This window comes from Rhinoraja longicauda, chromosome 21 (genome assembly GCF_053455715.1).
Source record: "Rhinoraja longicauda isolate Sanriku21f chromosome 21, sRhiLon1.1, whole genome shotgun sequence".
NCBI lineage: Eukaryota > Metazoa > Chordata > Chondrichthyes > Rajiformes > Arhynchobatidae > Rhinoraja > Rhinoraja longicauda.
Window position 1 is genome coordinate 4185061 of NC_135973.1, and position 17172 is coordinate 4202232.

Genomic DNA, 17172 nt, shown 5'->3' on the forward strand with positions numbered 1-17172 from the left:
AGATCTCTTTGTTGAAAAGGTACTATTTTTGCCAGCTGATGAAAATAATGTAAAAGAAAATGTGGAGCTCCCTTGTTTTGGGGACATGACTTGAATGAATATCTTCAATGGCTTCTCTGCACAAGTCTCAGGTAGCAGTACAACTCAGGCTTTATTGGATTTATTGAATATTTAACGAAGCAACACACCAGTTTCTGGTCAGTTTTCCTAACTTCCACAGAACAGTCTAGCATAGAGAAATAGGCCTTATTACATAAATCCCACTGGCAACTTTACATGCCTCTCTGTCTCTCTGCTTTGATCAAATTTTATAACAGTGTCTGAGCAATAACCAGACTGGAACTAAACAGAGTGCTCTGTCCAGGGATATATAGTCTGGAAAGCTACTGTGGTAAACAAGGAGAAAATTACTCTAACAATAATGGAATCTTACTTTAAAAAGAAAATTAGGGGAAGATTGGACGGTTATTTACCTGCTATAAAAGTGTCTAGACTAATCAGACTATCTAACTCTCACATTTTCTGGTTTTATTGATTCCGCATTTGCAATGAAATGTCTGCATTAAAGCCAGAGCTATCACTGAACTAGTGCCTACAGAGTTTGCAAATGTTCCAGCGGTAACTTTGGTTCGTTTATTTAACGTGTGTTCCACTTAAATGCCTTTCCATTTTCACTATTGACTGAAGCAGTTTATTGATGTATTTGACTTAAGTCGCTCCCCGTGTGTTCCATCACTTCCAGGATGATATCTGTTGGTGCCATTCTTATATAGATCAACAAATTGAATCCTGAAAGTGATTGCTAAATCAATATTTCAGACTCCTTTTTCACACTAATGAACAATCAGAAAATTAGAATTTCAATTTAAATGTTATTGATAGTCAGGATCTTGCTTTGTCCACAAGGAAGGTTTTAATGCCAATGGTAGAAGTAAGTTCAGGAAAAATAACACTTATGTTTCTGGAAAAAGACTGAAACATTGCATATGGTATAAGTATTCTTCTTATAAGAAGAGGTTTAGGACCAGCATGGGAATAATGTGGCTGGTTCACTGGGACAGCACAAGTAATAAGAGGCACAGTTCTGATGAGGGACCAGGAAAGCTCGAGAGGCTAGCGATGTTTGGTGCTGTTTTTATCAAATGTGATTTGATCAAATGATCAGCCATGATCACAGTGAATGGCGGTGTTGGTGCGAAGGGCCGAATGGCCTACTCCTGCACCTATTGTCCATTGTCTATTGATTTCCCAAAAATGGTTTCTTACCTCATATAGAGTGAAACGCAATTGTGACCATTTTCTGACGGAAACTACCACTCTTGAAATTTGACTATGTTAATCAATTCAATCTCATCACTATCATCTACAACTGATAGGATCCTGCATATCCAGCCAACCATAACCACTTAGATCTCTGATCAGATCTCTGCTAACCTGTCCCCACACCTCCCCTTCCCCCCCCCCCCCCCCCCCAAGACCTGACCCGGCACCGTATTCTAGAGCCGTATTTTCCTGTGTTCATTGTGCCCAACACAAAGCACAATGTACATTTGCACCCAAGGCCCAACGCGTCTTGAAGTTTAAGCAAAACACAGAGTGGTGGAGGAACTCAGTCGATCTGGCGGCATCTGTGGAGGGAATGGATAGAAGATGTGTTGGGTTGGGACCCTTCTTCAGACTTATTGAAGTTTGAAGCAGTGAGTCTATTCACAAAACTGCTGCTGGCACACTGCACCATAACCATGCTGCCAGTCTTTTACAGCACATGTTAATGTCTAGACTGAAGGAGACCTATTTAAAATGTTCAAAAAGACGGAAGGGTTTGAGACTGGAGTTAATAAGCAGTAGCTGGTATTTAATGTTTCTACTAATCAGTGCCACAGTAAAAGGTATAAATTTAAAACATAATAGCATGTACACCTTAACAAATCCACTGCGGCCTTGGCTGCCTCCTTCCATTTATCATAACTAATAAAATTAGGTATCAGAAGTGCCGTGAAAAAGAAGCCTAGAGGGAAGACTTGAAGAAATATGCCCCACACAAACTCTAACTGCATTCAGCAATACTTTACCACGTTTAGCTTCTGAAGTCAGTTCCATCATAATATTTAAATGCTCGTATCAACTTGCAGAAGGGTGTCGTAGGCTAGTGGGAAATAGTTTGATTAGAAAAAATACCTCTGGTACTGACTCAGGAACAACGTAAGGACAGAACCTGAAGCTGCCTCCTTCTAAGTTTACATTTCAAGGATCAAATGAAATAGAATTGAGCTGCAGTGATGTAGTACTAAAGAGTACGAAATTCGTGTATTAGTGGATAAAGAAACCCTTGCATAAAGGTAAGTACGAGCCAATGAGAGTGAGTGCCATTCATTGGTCTGAAGGTGACCGATTACCATTTGAAAATGTAACTATATTTTACACACATCAACTTGAAAAATAAGCACCATTTCCGATGTTAAATGAGTTTGCAATGTTTCTCACATTTGCTCACCATAAATGTAAAGCCGATGCTTTTATAATGTCAATACCTTTGCTCTAGATTGGAATTTGAATATACCATTAAAAATACACGTTACAGTGAGCCTCCGTCATTTATTTACATGTTATTAATTGGACCTTAACCTTCTCTTTGCTCATTAATGTTTGCAGATGCTAATTTTCTAAATCCTAACTCACGTTTTGCTTTACTTACCTCACATAGCTGAGAGTAGCTTCAAGACAATCAGCAGCTCCACAGTAACCGAATTTGAACTAACAGGTAAGTGTAGACATGCTCCGTTTTTGATGTTCTGATTCAATTTTGAATTGATTGATTAGATACAGTGTGGAAACAGGCTCTTCGGCCCACTGCACCCAGGACGGCCATCGATCACCGTTCACTCTTTCTATGTTATCCCACTTTTTCATCCACTCCCCAGACTATACGGTCAACTTACAGAGACCAATTAACCTACAAATCCACACGTCTTTAGGGTGTAGGGGGAAAATGGAGGACCAGAGGAAACTCATGTAGTAACAGAGAGCGCGTGTAAACTCCACACAGACAGCGCCCGAGGTCAGGGTCTTTGGCATTGTGAGGCAGCAGCTCTACCAGTTGCACCACTGTTTGATCAGCTTTTATGCAACTCAAATTTGCCAAGTATTCAGAGATTGAATTGGTGGTTCAGGTATAGTGTGCCTACCCTCTTTCTGTTATGTTGTTTCAAAGCAATGAGCCACATAGCTTTTTTCTAAGGAGACGCAAGAATCTTCAGATGCTGGATTCTTGAGTAAAACACAAAGTGCTGGAGTAACTCAGCGGGTCAGGCAGCATCTGTGGAAATGTGACTGCAAAAGGGTCCCGATCTGAAACTCAGACTGAAGAAGTGTCTCGATGTGAAACATTGCCTCTCAATGTCCTCCAGAGATTCTGCCTGACCTGCTGAGTTACTCCAGCATTTGCGTTTTACTAAATATTTTTTAATATGTGCAGAGAGGATTGTGTAAAGATAGATTCTAATTCATTGAGCAGATATTCTTGCAGTCAACGTTTCTGTAATACTAAATCCCTTCTGTTTCTTCTATCTTTCCTGGTCTACCTATCTCTGCACACGGTTACCTTTATTCCTCTCTTTTCTTTTCCTGTCACTGGCAATTAATTTTATTTCCTCTCATCACTTTTTAAAGAAGGAAAATGTAAATGCTTTTTCTTGGGGTAATAAAGCTTACTGCCCAGATCTGCTACAATATTACATCTTTCCTCCCTTGTTTCTCATTTGGATTTTGTGAGCCATAAGACCTTCACAAAGTGTACAGAGAGCCAGTCTCCTGACACCAATATAACACATCTGCTCAGAAATGGAAACTTGCGATAGCGTGATTTAATGCTTGTGAATGTTACATTATTGAAACGTGATTCAATCTCTCCGTAGTACTTTTGACCTGTTAGATAAACATGACAGTTTTACAAAGTCACTAAGGCCCAGAATTAGCCCGTTGGCTGTCAAATGTTTATTGGTTCCTCATAGAGCAATTGCAGTCTCACAGCTCCAGTGAACCAGGTTCAACCATGTCCTCCGTCTGTGTGGAGTTTGCATGTTCGTGCTGTGACTCTGATAGTTTTCCTCAGGTGCTCCAGTTTACTTCCAACATCCCAACTTTGTTTATTTGACTACTAAATATTGCATGAGTGTAAAGTCAGAGAATCAGTAGGTTATTAGAGTCATAGAATCATAGAGTGTTACAGTGTGGAAACAGGCCCTTCAGCCAAACCTGCCCACAACGGCCAACATGTCCCACCTACACTAATCCCACCTGCCTGTGCTTGGTTCATATGCCTCCAAACCTATCCTATCCATGTACCTGTCTAACTGTTTCTTAAACGTTGGGATAGTCCCAGCCTCAACTACCTCCTCTGGCAGCTTGTTCCATACACCCGCCACCCTTTGTGGGAAAAAGTTACCCCTCAGATTCCTATTAAATCTTTTCCCCTTCACCTTAAACCTATGTCCTCTGGTCCTAGATTCCCCTACTCTGGGCAAGAGACTCTGTGCATCTACCCGATCTATTCCTCTCATGATTTTGTACACCTCGCTAAGATCACCCCTCATCCTCCTGCGCTCCAAGGAATAGAGATGCAAAATTAGGCTGTTTGGCCCATCAAGTCTACGCCACCATTCAATCATGGCTGATCTATCCATCCCCCCTAACCCCATTCTCCTGCCTCTCCCCATAACCCCTGACACCCGTACTAATCAAGAATCTTTCTATCTCTGCCTTAAAAATATCCATTGACTTGGCCTCCAACCTTTGTTAGTGTACATAGGTTTTCAGTTAAATATAACTTTTATTTTAAAGTTCTCACACTTGTTTCCAAATACCTCAATGGCGTTGCCTTTCAATTCTCTGAAAACATGTTCCTTTAACCCTAATTGTTTTTATCATCCTGCATTTTAAATGCTTTGTCACTGGCAGCTGTGCCTTCCATCCGAGAATGCTCCCTGTTTTTAATTGTCCTGATTGATAAAAGGGAAATAAAACTCAGGATAGAGCAGATTTGTGTTATGACCGAGACTTGGTTATGAAAGAATGACAGGATAAGTGTCCAGAAATAGAAAAGATGCTAAACTTCACTCCAATCTGTGACCAGCTCAGGGAGAGGTACCCATGAACCTGGCTCTGAGAAGGACTTCTCAGGCTAAACTAAAGGTTGCCAAAAGAGTCACAGATTCTTGATTGCTCAGGGAATTCCTCTCACCTTCCGACTTCTCCAAGGAACTGTTCCCCTTTGCAATCAAAACTGTAAATCAAAATTGAAAACATACTGGTTTAAATTTTGCGCCTGTAAAATTTAGAGGTATTTTTCATATCAATTCACAGATCTGAAGAAATACACAAGATATGAAATCTTAATGAAAGCATTCAACGTGCTGGGTGAGAGTCCAGCCAGCAGCTCCAAGGAGGTCTACGTGGGAGAAGCAGGTGAGCAAGCTGAGGGACAGAAGCAAACATTTTTCTCTTTCAGCATGCGCTGTTTGATCACCACTAAACCTCTGTGCGGTTCTTCCATTAGTTCCCACAAGAGGTCCTCAAGATGTGAAGATAAGACCTCTCACCGCAACCCAACTGGAAGTTGCATGGAATCCACCACCAGCAGAGGCACAGAATGGTAAAATACAGGGTTACAAGGTAAACATCAATTTAATCAGCTTAGTTTTAAATGTTTTTTTGTTGTTAATGGATAACTGTGTGTTAAATAATCCATTTTATACTTCTGGTAGCATTCCATTCAGCCCCCTTTACATTTTACTGTTGCTTTTACAGATGATTTCATAGTCTCACCAGGCATGTAGCTTAGTCTAGTTTAGAGATGCAGCGTGGAAACAGGCCCTTCGGCCCACCAAGTCTGTGCCGACCAGCAATTTCCACACACCTACACAATCCTACACATCCTAGGGACAATTTATAATTATACCAAGCCAATTAGCCTACAAACCTGTATGTCTTTGGAGTGAGGGAGGAAAGCTGAGCTCCCTGAAGAAACCCATGTGGGTCACAGGGAGAATGTACTAATTCCATACAGACAGCACCCTTGGTCAGGATTGAACCCGGGTCTCTTGCATTGTAAGCAACTCTACTGCTGCGCCACTATGTCGCCCATGTAAGATGAATACTACATCACTTGCCTGTACACGAGAATTGGACGCTAAGTCTAACCAAGCCTAAACAAAATGTTGTCAACACCAGTACCATTTACACTTGTTGAAGCAAACTCTTGGCCATCCTGAGGCAATACCATCATTTTGTATTTACCAAATGTAAGGTTAGTTTGATCAACAATCAGTTCCATTGAAACTAATGTAAAATGTAAAGGAGACATTAAGTTACCAGTCTCTATGTTGACCTTCTCTCTGTCTTCCATAAACATTATTTTGTGCTTTCCAATTTAAAGACAGCTTTATTGTTGAAAAATATATTCCCTGAGGTCTGAACCATTTTAAATGCAGACCTCATTTGAGGTCTCACCAGGCATGTAGCTTAGTCTAGTTTGGAGATGCAGCGTGGAAACAAGTAAAAGCAGATGGAATTGTCTTGTTTCTGCAGTGTTTAGTTTAGTTTAGTAAATACAGTGCTGAAACCATCCCTTCGGCCCGCGCCGACCAGCGCTCCCCACACCCTAACACTTCCCACATCCTACACACAGGAGGGACAATTTACAATTTTATCAAGCCAATTAGCCTACAAACCTGTACGTCTTTGGAGTGTAGGAGGAAACCTGTGCTCCTGAGAAAAGTCACGGGGGGAACGTACAAACTCTGTACAGACAGCACCAGCACCCAGGTCTCTGGTGCTATGAGGCAGCAACTCTACTGCTGTGCCACCGCGCTGCCCACTGTGCCACTATGCCGCCCACTGACTGACTCAAGACTAATTTTTCCATATTTTATCATGTGCCATTAGGTTTGCCGACTCTACTTTTGCAAAGAATTGAATAGTTAAACACAGAGGGGAAATAGCCAGATGAGATTTGCACTGTAAATTAGTGACATTGTAACAACAGGGGGAAAATGACAAGCTCTTTATTTACCGCAGTGTGATTGTTATAATATTCTACTTTATTCCATTGTAAAACAGCGGAATTATTCAAATTAACAACCTGTTTCAGCATTTGGTGATATGAGCCATTATTGCAGATTATGACAGCTGGATACTGTTGATATGAGGTGCTCATTGAAATAATGTTCAAAATATATGAGCAATGAGCACAGATTTAGAAGATTTAATGACTCAGAACTTGAAGTTACTAAAATGAATACAGCTAAATATCTTCACAGTTTTGTACTTGAATCATGCAAAGCCTAAGACTATTTGTGTCACAGTATTTATCAGTATTTGATCTTTATTGAGAGAGGATTTGGCTTTTATCACAAGAGGATTTGAGTTCAGGAAAATAATATATTACTCCAGAGATGCTGGGTGACCTGCTGAGTTACTCTAGCTTTTTATTTCTATCTTCATTATATACAAAGCCTCAATATGTTTTATAGAGGCTTTGTAAGACCACCTCTGGAATATTGCAGAGTTATGGTCTGCTTCTAAAATATCATTTATCTGCCAAACAGGGATTTATTAGACAGGTTCCAAGGGTGGCATCTTTGACTTCTGAGGAAAAAATTGTTAGAATAGACCTGTGTCTAGTGTTTAGAAGAATGAAAAGAAATCTCAATTAAAACTTATAAGGGTCTTACAGAGCTCAATATCATGGTTGCAGGGGGAACGTTTGCCTTGGCTGAGGAGTGTAGAACTAGAGGTCTCAGAATAAGAAATATCCATTTAGGACTGAGATGAGGGAAAGATTTTGGACTTCTGTACCCCGAAAGATGTGTAGTCCCAGCCATTTAGCTCATTCAAACCAAACATTGTTAGATTTTTGGATATTAATAAAATCATCATTCTCTGATGATTGCAGAACTTTCAACATTATGTACAACTACTCAGAAAATGAAGCGATCCATGAACAATAGAGGTTAAGTGAAAAATCTGGGTTCTATAGCAATCCTTGAGCAAATAAGAAACACATTTTTTAGAATTACATGCCAGAGTTGCCAGTCAATAAAAACAACTTAGCCCTGAAATGGGACAGGATGAAGTTATTTATGAACTGTCCATGGGCACATGAAAGGAAGAGCTGATGTATGTTTGCAAAGATACCATTTTTACTAAGCTGTCTCAGACCCAGACAAATGAAATAGTTTCTCAAACTTAGCCCCCAAGATCGGAGGAATCCATCTTGTCCACCTGTCCTACTTTAATGAAACAATTGAGTTTGGAAATGTAATTAAAATTACGATTGATGTGTTATTTCACCCGCCTCCTGAAATCAGTATTTAAGCAGCTCTGTCCAAGAGAGTCAGAGAGGTGAGAGAAGCTGACCGACAGGGTGATAAGAGTTACTGAAAAGTATTTGTGGAAGCATAATACCCTGAACAGCTCAAGCAGACAACTGAAAGAATGAATGCCTGACTGAACTGTCAGAGAGAGAGAGAGGGAGAGAGAGAGAGCGAGAGAGAGAGAGAGAGAGAGAGAGAGAGAGAGAGAGAGAGAGAGAGAGAGAGAGAGAGAGAGAGAGAGAGAGAGAGAGAGAGAGTCACGCTTATTATGAGTTATGTTGTAATTATTGCTTTTGAATAAACCATTAACTTTGGACAATTAGTGGTCAAAGGTTAAACATACCTGCACGCAGCAAGACTAAACTACATGTAGATATCCGCGAATAAGTTGCAAGTTACATTGGTGCCACACAGACATCAGAAAATGATCATCTCCAACAAGAGTGAATCTAACCATTTACCCTTGGTGCTCAATGGCATTCTAACCATTATGTCCCCCACCATCTGCCCGCTGAGTGGGTCTCCACTGACTAGACACTCCCCTGGACTAGCTGTATATACGTGGTGTATACTAGAGTAGGTCAAAGGCTGCGCATCCTGCTGTGATGACTTGTTTCCCGATGCCTTAAAATCTTTCCTCTATCTACAAGTTACCGGGCAAATGTGTGATGGGATTTTTGCCACTAGCCTGAATGAGTGCAGTTGCAAAAACATGTAAGAAGCTCAAGACCATCCAGAACAAAGCAGGATACTTGGTTGGCACTCTGTCCATCACCTGCATACTGTGGGTGTAGAATGTACCATCTATAAAATACGGCTACTTATCCAGGTTACTCAGATCTGTGGTTAGATCCTTGGGATTCCCTACTGTGAAAGTACAGCTATTGCTATTGGTTTATTATCGTCACGTATACCAAGACACAATGAGAAGCTCTGTTTTGCCTACAACCCAGGAAAATCATTACATACATGAGAATGCCAGGCAATGCAAAAGAGAAACTACACAGAGTGCCGAATCTAAAGCTGCAGCTCCAGTGAAAGTGCAGGTAACAAAGACACAAAGACTGAAGCAGGTCAAGAAGATGTCCTTGCCAACACCTTCCTCATCCCATAAATTAATAACAAAATTAGACTGGCACTTGCAAAGCTGCAGTTCAGCAAATATTCAGGAAAGGAAATCATTCAATAGGCAGCAAAAAAATGAAAGATTTCGTACATGCTGCTTACTTCCAATTCATGCGAGTCACAAGATACTATCTGGTACAGCACTTGCATTCATTCTATGTTGTCCCCAGATTTTGCTTGTATTCAGGTGGTACAATAAAAACTGAAAATTACCTCTGCAGATCTATTACTGGGAGCGAGAGAACCAGAATGACACGAAGGTGAGGGTCCTCTTCCTCCCTGAGAACACCATCCGACTGAAGCAGCTGATGAGCCACACCATGTACGTGGTCAGCGTGCTGGCATTCAACGCTGCCGGGGAAGGACCTCGCAGTCAACCTGCTGAAGGACGCACTGAGCAGGCTGGTGAGAAATACCTTCACTCTTCACAACAGGGCGGCACAGTGGCACGGCTGGTAGACAGAGCCGCTGCCTCACAGCTCCAGACCTCGAGTGCTGTCTGTGTGGAGTTTGTATGTTCTCACTGAAACTGCGTGTGTTTTTCCGGGCGCTGCTGTTTGGAGTTGAGTTTGTAACTGTACATGACAAAGGTCCGTAAACTTTGGCAATGATGGGAAATCTTGGCGAAAGGCTTTTGTCGTGTAAGGTCTGCACAGCCTTGTACGAACAATTCATTGGGTCTCATGCCTTGTAGAATCTTGGGATCTTGCACCAAAATGTCATCAGCCTTCTAGGCTGCTTCTCTTCAACACGTGTTTCTGGGCCTCGCTCATTTACATCTTGTCCCTGCTCTGTAATGTAACTTGTTTAAATATCATGCAGTGAACTCAGCTGGGTTCACTGCTGAGATAATTGGTTTGTTCCCCCTTGACATCTTTGGAAGATGTCTCAACTGTTTTGAAATTGTGCTGCGCTGAATGAGAGAATTTCAGATCCATTGACCATTGCCTGCTAAATTTCCTGATCTCAGCTGATCAATTTGAAAGCACCACTCTCATCATCCTTTCAGTAAACGGAAAGGCAGAGGAGAGCTCCTGATTATTTCCAGCAACCCCCGCTGGAAGGTAAATATTGATGTGTGTTGAGCTCAGCTGCGATTTGACTCAAAATAAGTTGTGCTGACACTAATGTAGACTATGTGTGAAATGTAATCATCTGTGTTTGAAACTGGGGGATTGCTAACATTGCAGATATTGGCGTCGTGACTGAGATTCACAGACAGAACGCCACTGAAATAGAGTCCTCCATGCTCTACTCTTCCCATTTCAATTCTCGACTAGTGCTACCATCCTTGTAAGCTAGTTTCTTAAAGGAACCTGTGATATATTCACAACTGCGTTCAGTTTATAGAGGGCACTTTCAAATCAATAAAGGTGACGTGAGTGCAAGAGAAATCTTATTATATTTCTAACAGCATATTCTGGTGAGGAGTTGTAATTATGTCTCAATTTGTAATAACATTGTTCAGGAGTCAGAATTTTCTTATCTTTCCCTCTGCTGGGATAATATGAATATTTGCGACAACTAGATTAGAAGTGAGATTCTCTGAGGTGGTGCCAAGGCTGGAGAAATTCAATCTGGATTGTTTAGGGTGGGGAAGCTAAGGAGAGATTTAATCAAGCTATATAAAATTAAGAGAGATCAGGAAGGATACGTTTCTCTTTGAGAGGATGTTTACGAAAGGGCGACACAGAGGTAAATAACAGGAAGGTGGATTGGACAGAATCTAAACATATAAAAACCATACAAAGAGTGATTGTGATCTGGGAAACTCTCTCTGTCTCAAATGGCAGTGGAGACAGATACCCTCACAAAGTCCATCTCGATCAGCAGTTTAGTTTAGTTTAGAGATACAGCACGGAAACAGGCCCTTCGGCCCACCGAGCCCGTGCCGACCTGCAATCCCCGCACTCTAACACTATCCTACACACTGGGGAAAATTTACATTTATACCAAGCCTATTAATCTACAAACCTGTATGTCTTTGGAGTGTTGGAGGAAACCGAAGATCTCGGAGAAAGGCATCACAGGTCATAGGGACAACGTGCAAACTCCGTATAGACAGCACCCTTAGTCAGGATGGAATCCGGGTCTCTGCCGCTGCAAGGCAGCAACTCTACTGCTGCCCACTGTCCCACCGATCATGTACTGTAAACAATCAGACTAAATTGGGAACCTTTTATAGTCTGAACAGCACATGTTTGACTTCTGGGACACAGTTGATCAATTGGCCTAATTTTAGACTGTAAGTTCCATGTAACAGTCAAAATGAAATGATGAAAATTGGAAATAATTCACCTACTATTGTGTAATGTTCTCCAACGTACGTAGAACAACTGAAAATAAAAGATCTGTTCAGAATTGTCATGCTCCAATGAGAACCTGATGTTTATTTTGTTGATTTTTAGCCAAAAGTGCACTGCATGAAGGAAGCTATTTGATGTATAAGTTTATTGCTTTCAAAATACAATCTTTAAAAGTGTCTTATTTATTCGCTGAGGGAGATGAACACAGATTAAGCCTCAAGCTCAAAGGATCAGACATTGCAGATTTTTGAAGTTGAAAATGTGCTCCTGGAAAAGCATGAAAAATGTTTTGGTGTTGTGAAGTGACCAGAACATGCTTGTTATCATCTTCCACTCCAGAGAATTAATTTAAAAAAAAATAACTTTGGAAAGAAAAAAAGACCATAGTGAACTTCAATTTCTTGCCATACTTCATTTCTTTTCACTGCCATAAAGAATCTATCCTGGCAAACTGAGTCCGTCACCCATTCCTTCTCTCCAGAGATGCTGCCTCTCCCGCTGAGTCACTCCAGCTTTTTGTGTCTATCTTCAGTACTATAGACGACAGAATGTGGGGCAGGATACAACAATTTTTTTAAATATTACAAAATATTCTTAATGGTTCCTTCAATGTTGTGTGACTCTATGATTATTTTGGCTGCTATACGTACAATGGTGAATGTTGAGGGAGGAACAGCAGATGCTGGTTTATACTGAAGATAGACACAAAATTCAGTCTGAATTTCTAATTGAAGTAAGAATTTCATTGTTCTATCTGGCACGTCTGACCCTGGACTCTCTTGACTCTGGACTCTTTTGACTCTTTTGACTCATGACTCTCTTGACTCTTTTGACTCGTAACTCTCTCGACTCTGGACTCTCTCGACTCTGGACTCTCGTGACTCTCGGTGAATGTTGATCCAGTTTTTTATTGAGGTTTATGCAAACTTACCAGCTTTTTTTTCTTCCATGGTATATATTTTTCTCTAATTCTAAATGATACTGCAATCTTGAAGCTGAGCTTTAAATATGAAAAAATTAAAGCATTTAAATGTGTACATTTGTTTTCCTTATACCACAGCTCCAAGTGCTCCCAGTTTCATTACGTTTACAGAAGTGACTACCACTACATTGAAAGTGTTGTGGGGAGAGCCAGCCATGCCCAATGGCGTTCTGAAGGGTTACCGACTTGTCTACGAGCCACTGGAATCTGTACAAGGTACAGAGAAGTCACTGAAAATGCAGCACATCGCTCATCAGAGTAGAAATAAAAAGAGAAAATGCTGGATATAATTCAGCACTTCAGGCAGGATTTGTGGAAAGAGAAACAAAAGTTTCTGGTCAAAGGCCCTTTGTCAGATGTTGAAGTTGAAGGGAGTGTAGGGGAAGGCTGATGAGAACAAATGGAGTATGCCCGATAAGGTGAAGCTAGGGGTGGTGTGGGGATAAGCTCTGGATGAAATCATCCAATCATAAGGTCATTCATTCTCCTGCCTTCTCCCCATAACCTGTACTAATGAAGAATCTATTTATCTCGGCCTTAAAAATATCCGCTGACTTGATCTCCACAGCCTTCTGTGGCAAATAATTCCACAGATTCACCACCCTCTGACTAAAGAAATTTCTCCTCATCTCCTTCCTAAAAGAACATCCTTTAATTCTGAGACTATGACCTCTAGTCCTAGACTCTCCCACTAGTGGAAACATCCTCTCCACATCCACTCTATCCAACCCTTTCACTAATCTGCATGTTTCAATGAGCCCCCCCCTCATTCGTCTAAACTCCAGCGAGTGATAGGTTGATATGGGCAGTTAGAGAGGGAACAGAGTGCAGTTCGAGATAAAACAAACAAAGGAGTATAAAAGCTGCAAGATGCAGGTTTTGTAAGAAAAGCCCAGATGGTGAGGTCTCGCTTGGGGAGAGAAACAAACTGAGCCAATATCGCAGGTATCAGAGGCGGCACAGTGGCTCAGCTGGTCGAGCTGCTGCCTCACAACACCAGAGTTCCTGGTTCGATCCTGATCTCGGGTACTGCCTCTGTAGAGTTTGCACATTCTCCCTGTGACCACATGAATTTCCTCCGGGTGCTCCGGTTTCTTCCCACATCCCAAAGATGTGCGGGTTTGAAGGTTAATTGGCCCTCTGTAAACTGCCCCTAGTGTGGAGGGAGGGGATGGGAAAGTGGGATAACATAGAACTAGTGTAATATAAATTTCAAATCCATTTTTAAAAGTTGGCCTAACTCTTTATCAGCAGTTTCAAATTACATTGTTGACAAATTTATATATTTCTTTAGTACTAGATGTAGTCTGTGGAGCAGTCATTCTGGAGCAGAGTCTTTTACTTTCTTTCCATTTGTTCAGGTGTGAGTAAAGTGGTGACGGTTGATCTTCGAGGCAACAATCAGCGCTGGCTGAAGGTTCGGGATTTGTTCAAAGGAGTTCCCTACTGCTTTCATGTCCAAGCCAAAACCTGTAGCTTTGGCCCTGAGATTAAGGCAAACGTTACACCAGGTCCAGAAGAAGGTAAGGATTGAGTTGTGTTTCCTTGCAAATATTTGATGTTTACAGATATTTACTTGCAAATATTGCAAGGGAGAGCGGACACCTTGGGATATGAAGGTCCTGCTGATATTAAGAGCAGGCTCTTATTTTACTTTTCTTGTTCCAGCCGACATAGGTTTAAGGTGAGAAGGAAAAGATTTAATAGGAACACAAGGTACAACTATTTCACAGAGGGTGGTGGGTATATGGAATGAACTGCCAGAGGAGGTAGTTGAGGCAAGTACTATAACAACGTTTAAAATACATCTCGGCAGGTACATGGATAGGAAAGGTTTCGAGGGATATGGGCCAAACGCAGGCAGGTGGGACTCGTGTAGATGGGGCATCTTGGTTGGTGTGGGCAAGTTGGGTCGAAGGACTTGTTTCCATGCTGTATGACTTTATTTCTCACGTGTTAACCAATCAAATTGATTGCTGACCATGGACAGGATAGATAACAGCACTTTCACGCCGATTTGAAAGAGATCTATGATTCTAAGACAATCTAAGATTGTCCTATAGAATGTGGCTTTGGTTGCACTACTGACTTTGGTTTGTGCACTATTATGGTTGCCTGGTATTATGGTTATTAATTTATTGTGTTTTTGATCATTATATATTTATCTGTGTGTGATAGTGCCTGTTAAACTGCTGCAAATAAGAATTTCATTTTTCCATGGTCACTACATATGACAATTAAACACTCTTGACTCTTGGAAATGCGTGTTCCCTTTCCTAATCCCTGGCAAACGTTAAATTTTAATTGGCTCAATGTGTCGTATCCAAGTCTGATTTAATTTTAACTCCAGCCCTTCTTCCTCTAAATTCAGACATCAAATCAAGGTCTGCTTTCTCACCAAGAACTTTCTGCTCCATCTCTAACCACTAACAACTCTGCATCATGGACTCCCACCTGATCACCCCTCTCCAATATCAGTTGTCCTCCATCCACTTGTCTGCTTCTTTCCACGACCACCATCTGAAGCTCAAGAGAACCATCAACTCCTCCGCAGCTGCTAACCAAAGAATCCTCTCAATAAGTACCAGCTTCCTCCTCTGTCAGGCATCTCTCCCTGGACCAACGTTCCCTCTGCCTCAGCAGTTATCCCCTTCCCAGCAATCGCAATCCCCTTCCCATCAAGCACCGCTATCATTCCCCATCGGCAATCATCCACTCCCTCCAACTGTCATCTCCTTCCCTCCGTTCTTCCTTTGCCTCCGATCATGTTCCCCTTCCCTCAACCTCATTCCCTTTCCCTCTGACCTTGACGTCTTTGGAGAGTGGGAGGAAGCCAAAGAGAAAATCCATGCAGGTCACAGGGAGAACGTGCAAACTCCGTACAGAAAGCACCCGTAGTCAGGATCTCTGGCGCTGTACGGCAACCACTCTACCGCTGCGCCATGATGCTGCCTCGTTTAGGATATCCTCTTTCAGGATATTCAGAAAATTATTTTGAAAAACCGTGCCCCATCACCTGTCTTCCCATCACCTGTCTTCCCACCACCCGTCTTCCCACCACACATCTTCCCACCTCACTCAATCCGTTTGGCAACACTGCAGCTTAAAACCCTACTCAGTGCCCAGGTGGAAAAGGGTTATGGCTGCTGTTGGTTGATTGGTGCATAGAGGAAGCTTCAGGGTTGTTTCCTCACTGGCAGACGCCTCGCACACCAGTAAAATAAAGCTGCTTTTAAAAATGTTGAAACAGCAAGAGTGCAAATATTGCAATTGGGTGAAAAATATTGATTCAGTTTAATTACATGCTAATATTTGTTAAAATCAATAAGCAGCCAGGCTTTGCTGGAAGTAATTGGGACTGTAGGATTATTTTTAAATTCATTTGAATTCAACCTGGTCCCAGGTAGATTGTTTGTGCTTTTCATTTTAATTTTTTTTCCTTGTTCCAATATAACATCAAACTAAGAACTAGTAGTGCCTTGAATTGAATTAAAAAGATTACCACCTGAGCCCTAGGTTTTGCATAAACAAAGCCAACTGTAAGGATTTTGTAAGTAAACCATTGAACCCAAAGTCAAAGCTGTCATATATTATTTAATATTACCTGCAGCATGGTACCCCCATTGTGGTAAAGTCTTTGTCTTGCTGTCTCCTCAACAAACATTGGCAGAGGAGTAGAGATGATAATAACCACCGTCCTGACATGGCAGAAACCAGGCATCATGTTTAGCATGGACATTGTGGCTGAAAAGCCTGTTCCTGTGCTGTTCTAAGGCCAGCACTAAACATTAATTAAGCTTAATTTAATTTTGTTTTTACATGGTAAAAAATTTAATTGTAAGAAATGGCAGAAAATCTTCTGCTAATTTTATTGAATTGGGGTAGGTGTGCAGAAAACATTTGCAAATTTCAATATAAAGTGCTGGAGTAACAACAAAAAATGACACACAGCACTGGAATAATTCAGCAGGTAAGGCAGCATCTCTGGAGAACATAGGTAGGCAATGTTTTGAGTCGGGACCTTTTCTCAGTCTATAGAAGAAGGATCACGTCCCAAAACGTGACCTATCCATGTTCTCCGGAGATGCTGCCTGACCCGTTGAGTTACTCCAGCACTGTTTTGTTCCTCGTTTTTTTGTTCCTTGTGTCTGCATTTACATTTTGGTCATCATTTGCTTAAAGAGGTAACACTCATCCAAACTGAGTTTCAGAAATCAGCATTGCTGCCCAATTAATGAATGGGGTGGGGAAGGGAGAGAAGTCAGATATTTGTTTTTAATTCTATATCTCAAATATCGAATAGATATGTTTTCATTTTTTGGAAGAGGAATTTGGACACTTGTCAATGCATTGCAAAGTATCTATAGTCTCCACTGTCTTGTGTGCA

At 41.4% G+C, this 17172-nt stretch overlaps 1 protein-coding gene across 2 annotated transcripts in view; it reads left to right on the plus strand.

Annotated features, from left to right (window-relative positions):
• The window catches only part of sdk1a (sidekick cell adhesion molecule 1a), a 505919-nt gene that overhangs the window by 467461 nt on the left and 21286 nt on the right, over positions 1 to 17172 (plus strand). For both annotated transcript variants that reach the window (XM_078417620.1, XM_078417621.1), the window contains 6 exons: positions 2705 to 2761; positions 5362 to 5463; positions 5555 to 5670; positions 9719 to 9902; positions 12864 to 13001; positions 14147 to 14308. In XM_078417620.1, coding sequence (XP_078273746.1) covers positions 2705 to 2761; positions 5362 to 5463; positions 5555 to 5670; positions 9719 to 9902; positions 12864 to 13001; positions 14147 to 14308 — 759 coding nt within the window. The remainder of the gene's footprint in view (positions 1 to 2704; positions 2762 to 5361; positions 5464 to 5554; positions 5671 to 9718; positions 9903 to 12863; positions 13002 to 14146; positions 14309 to 17172) is intronic.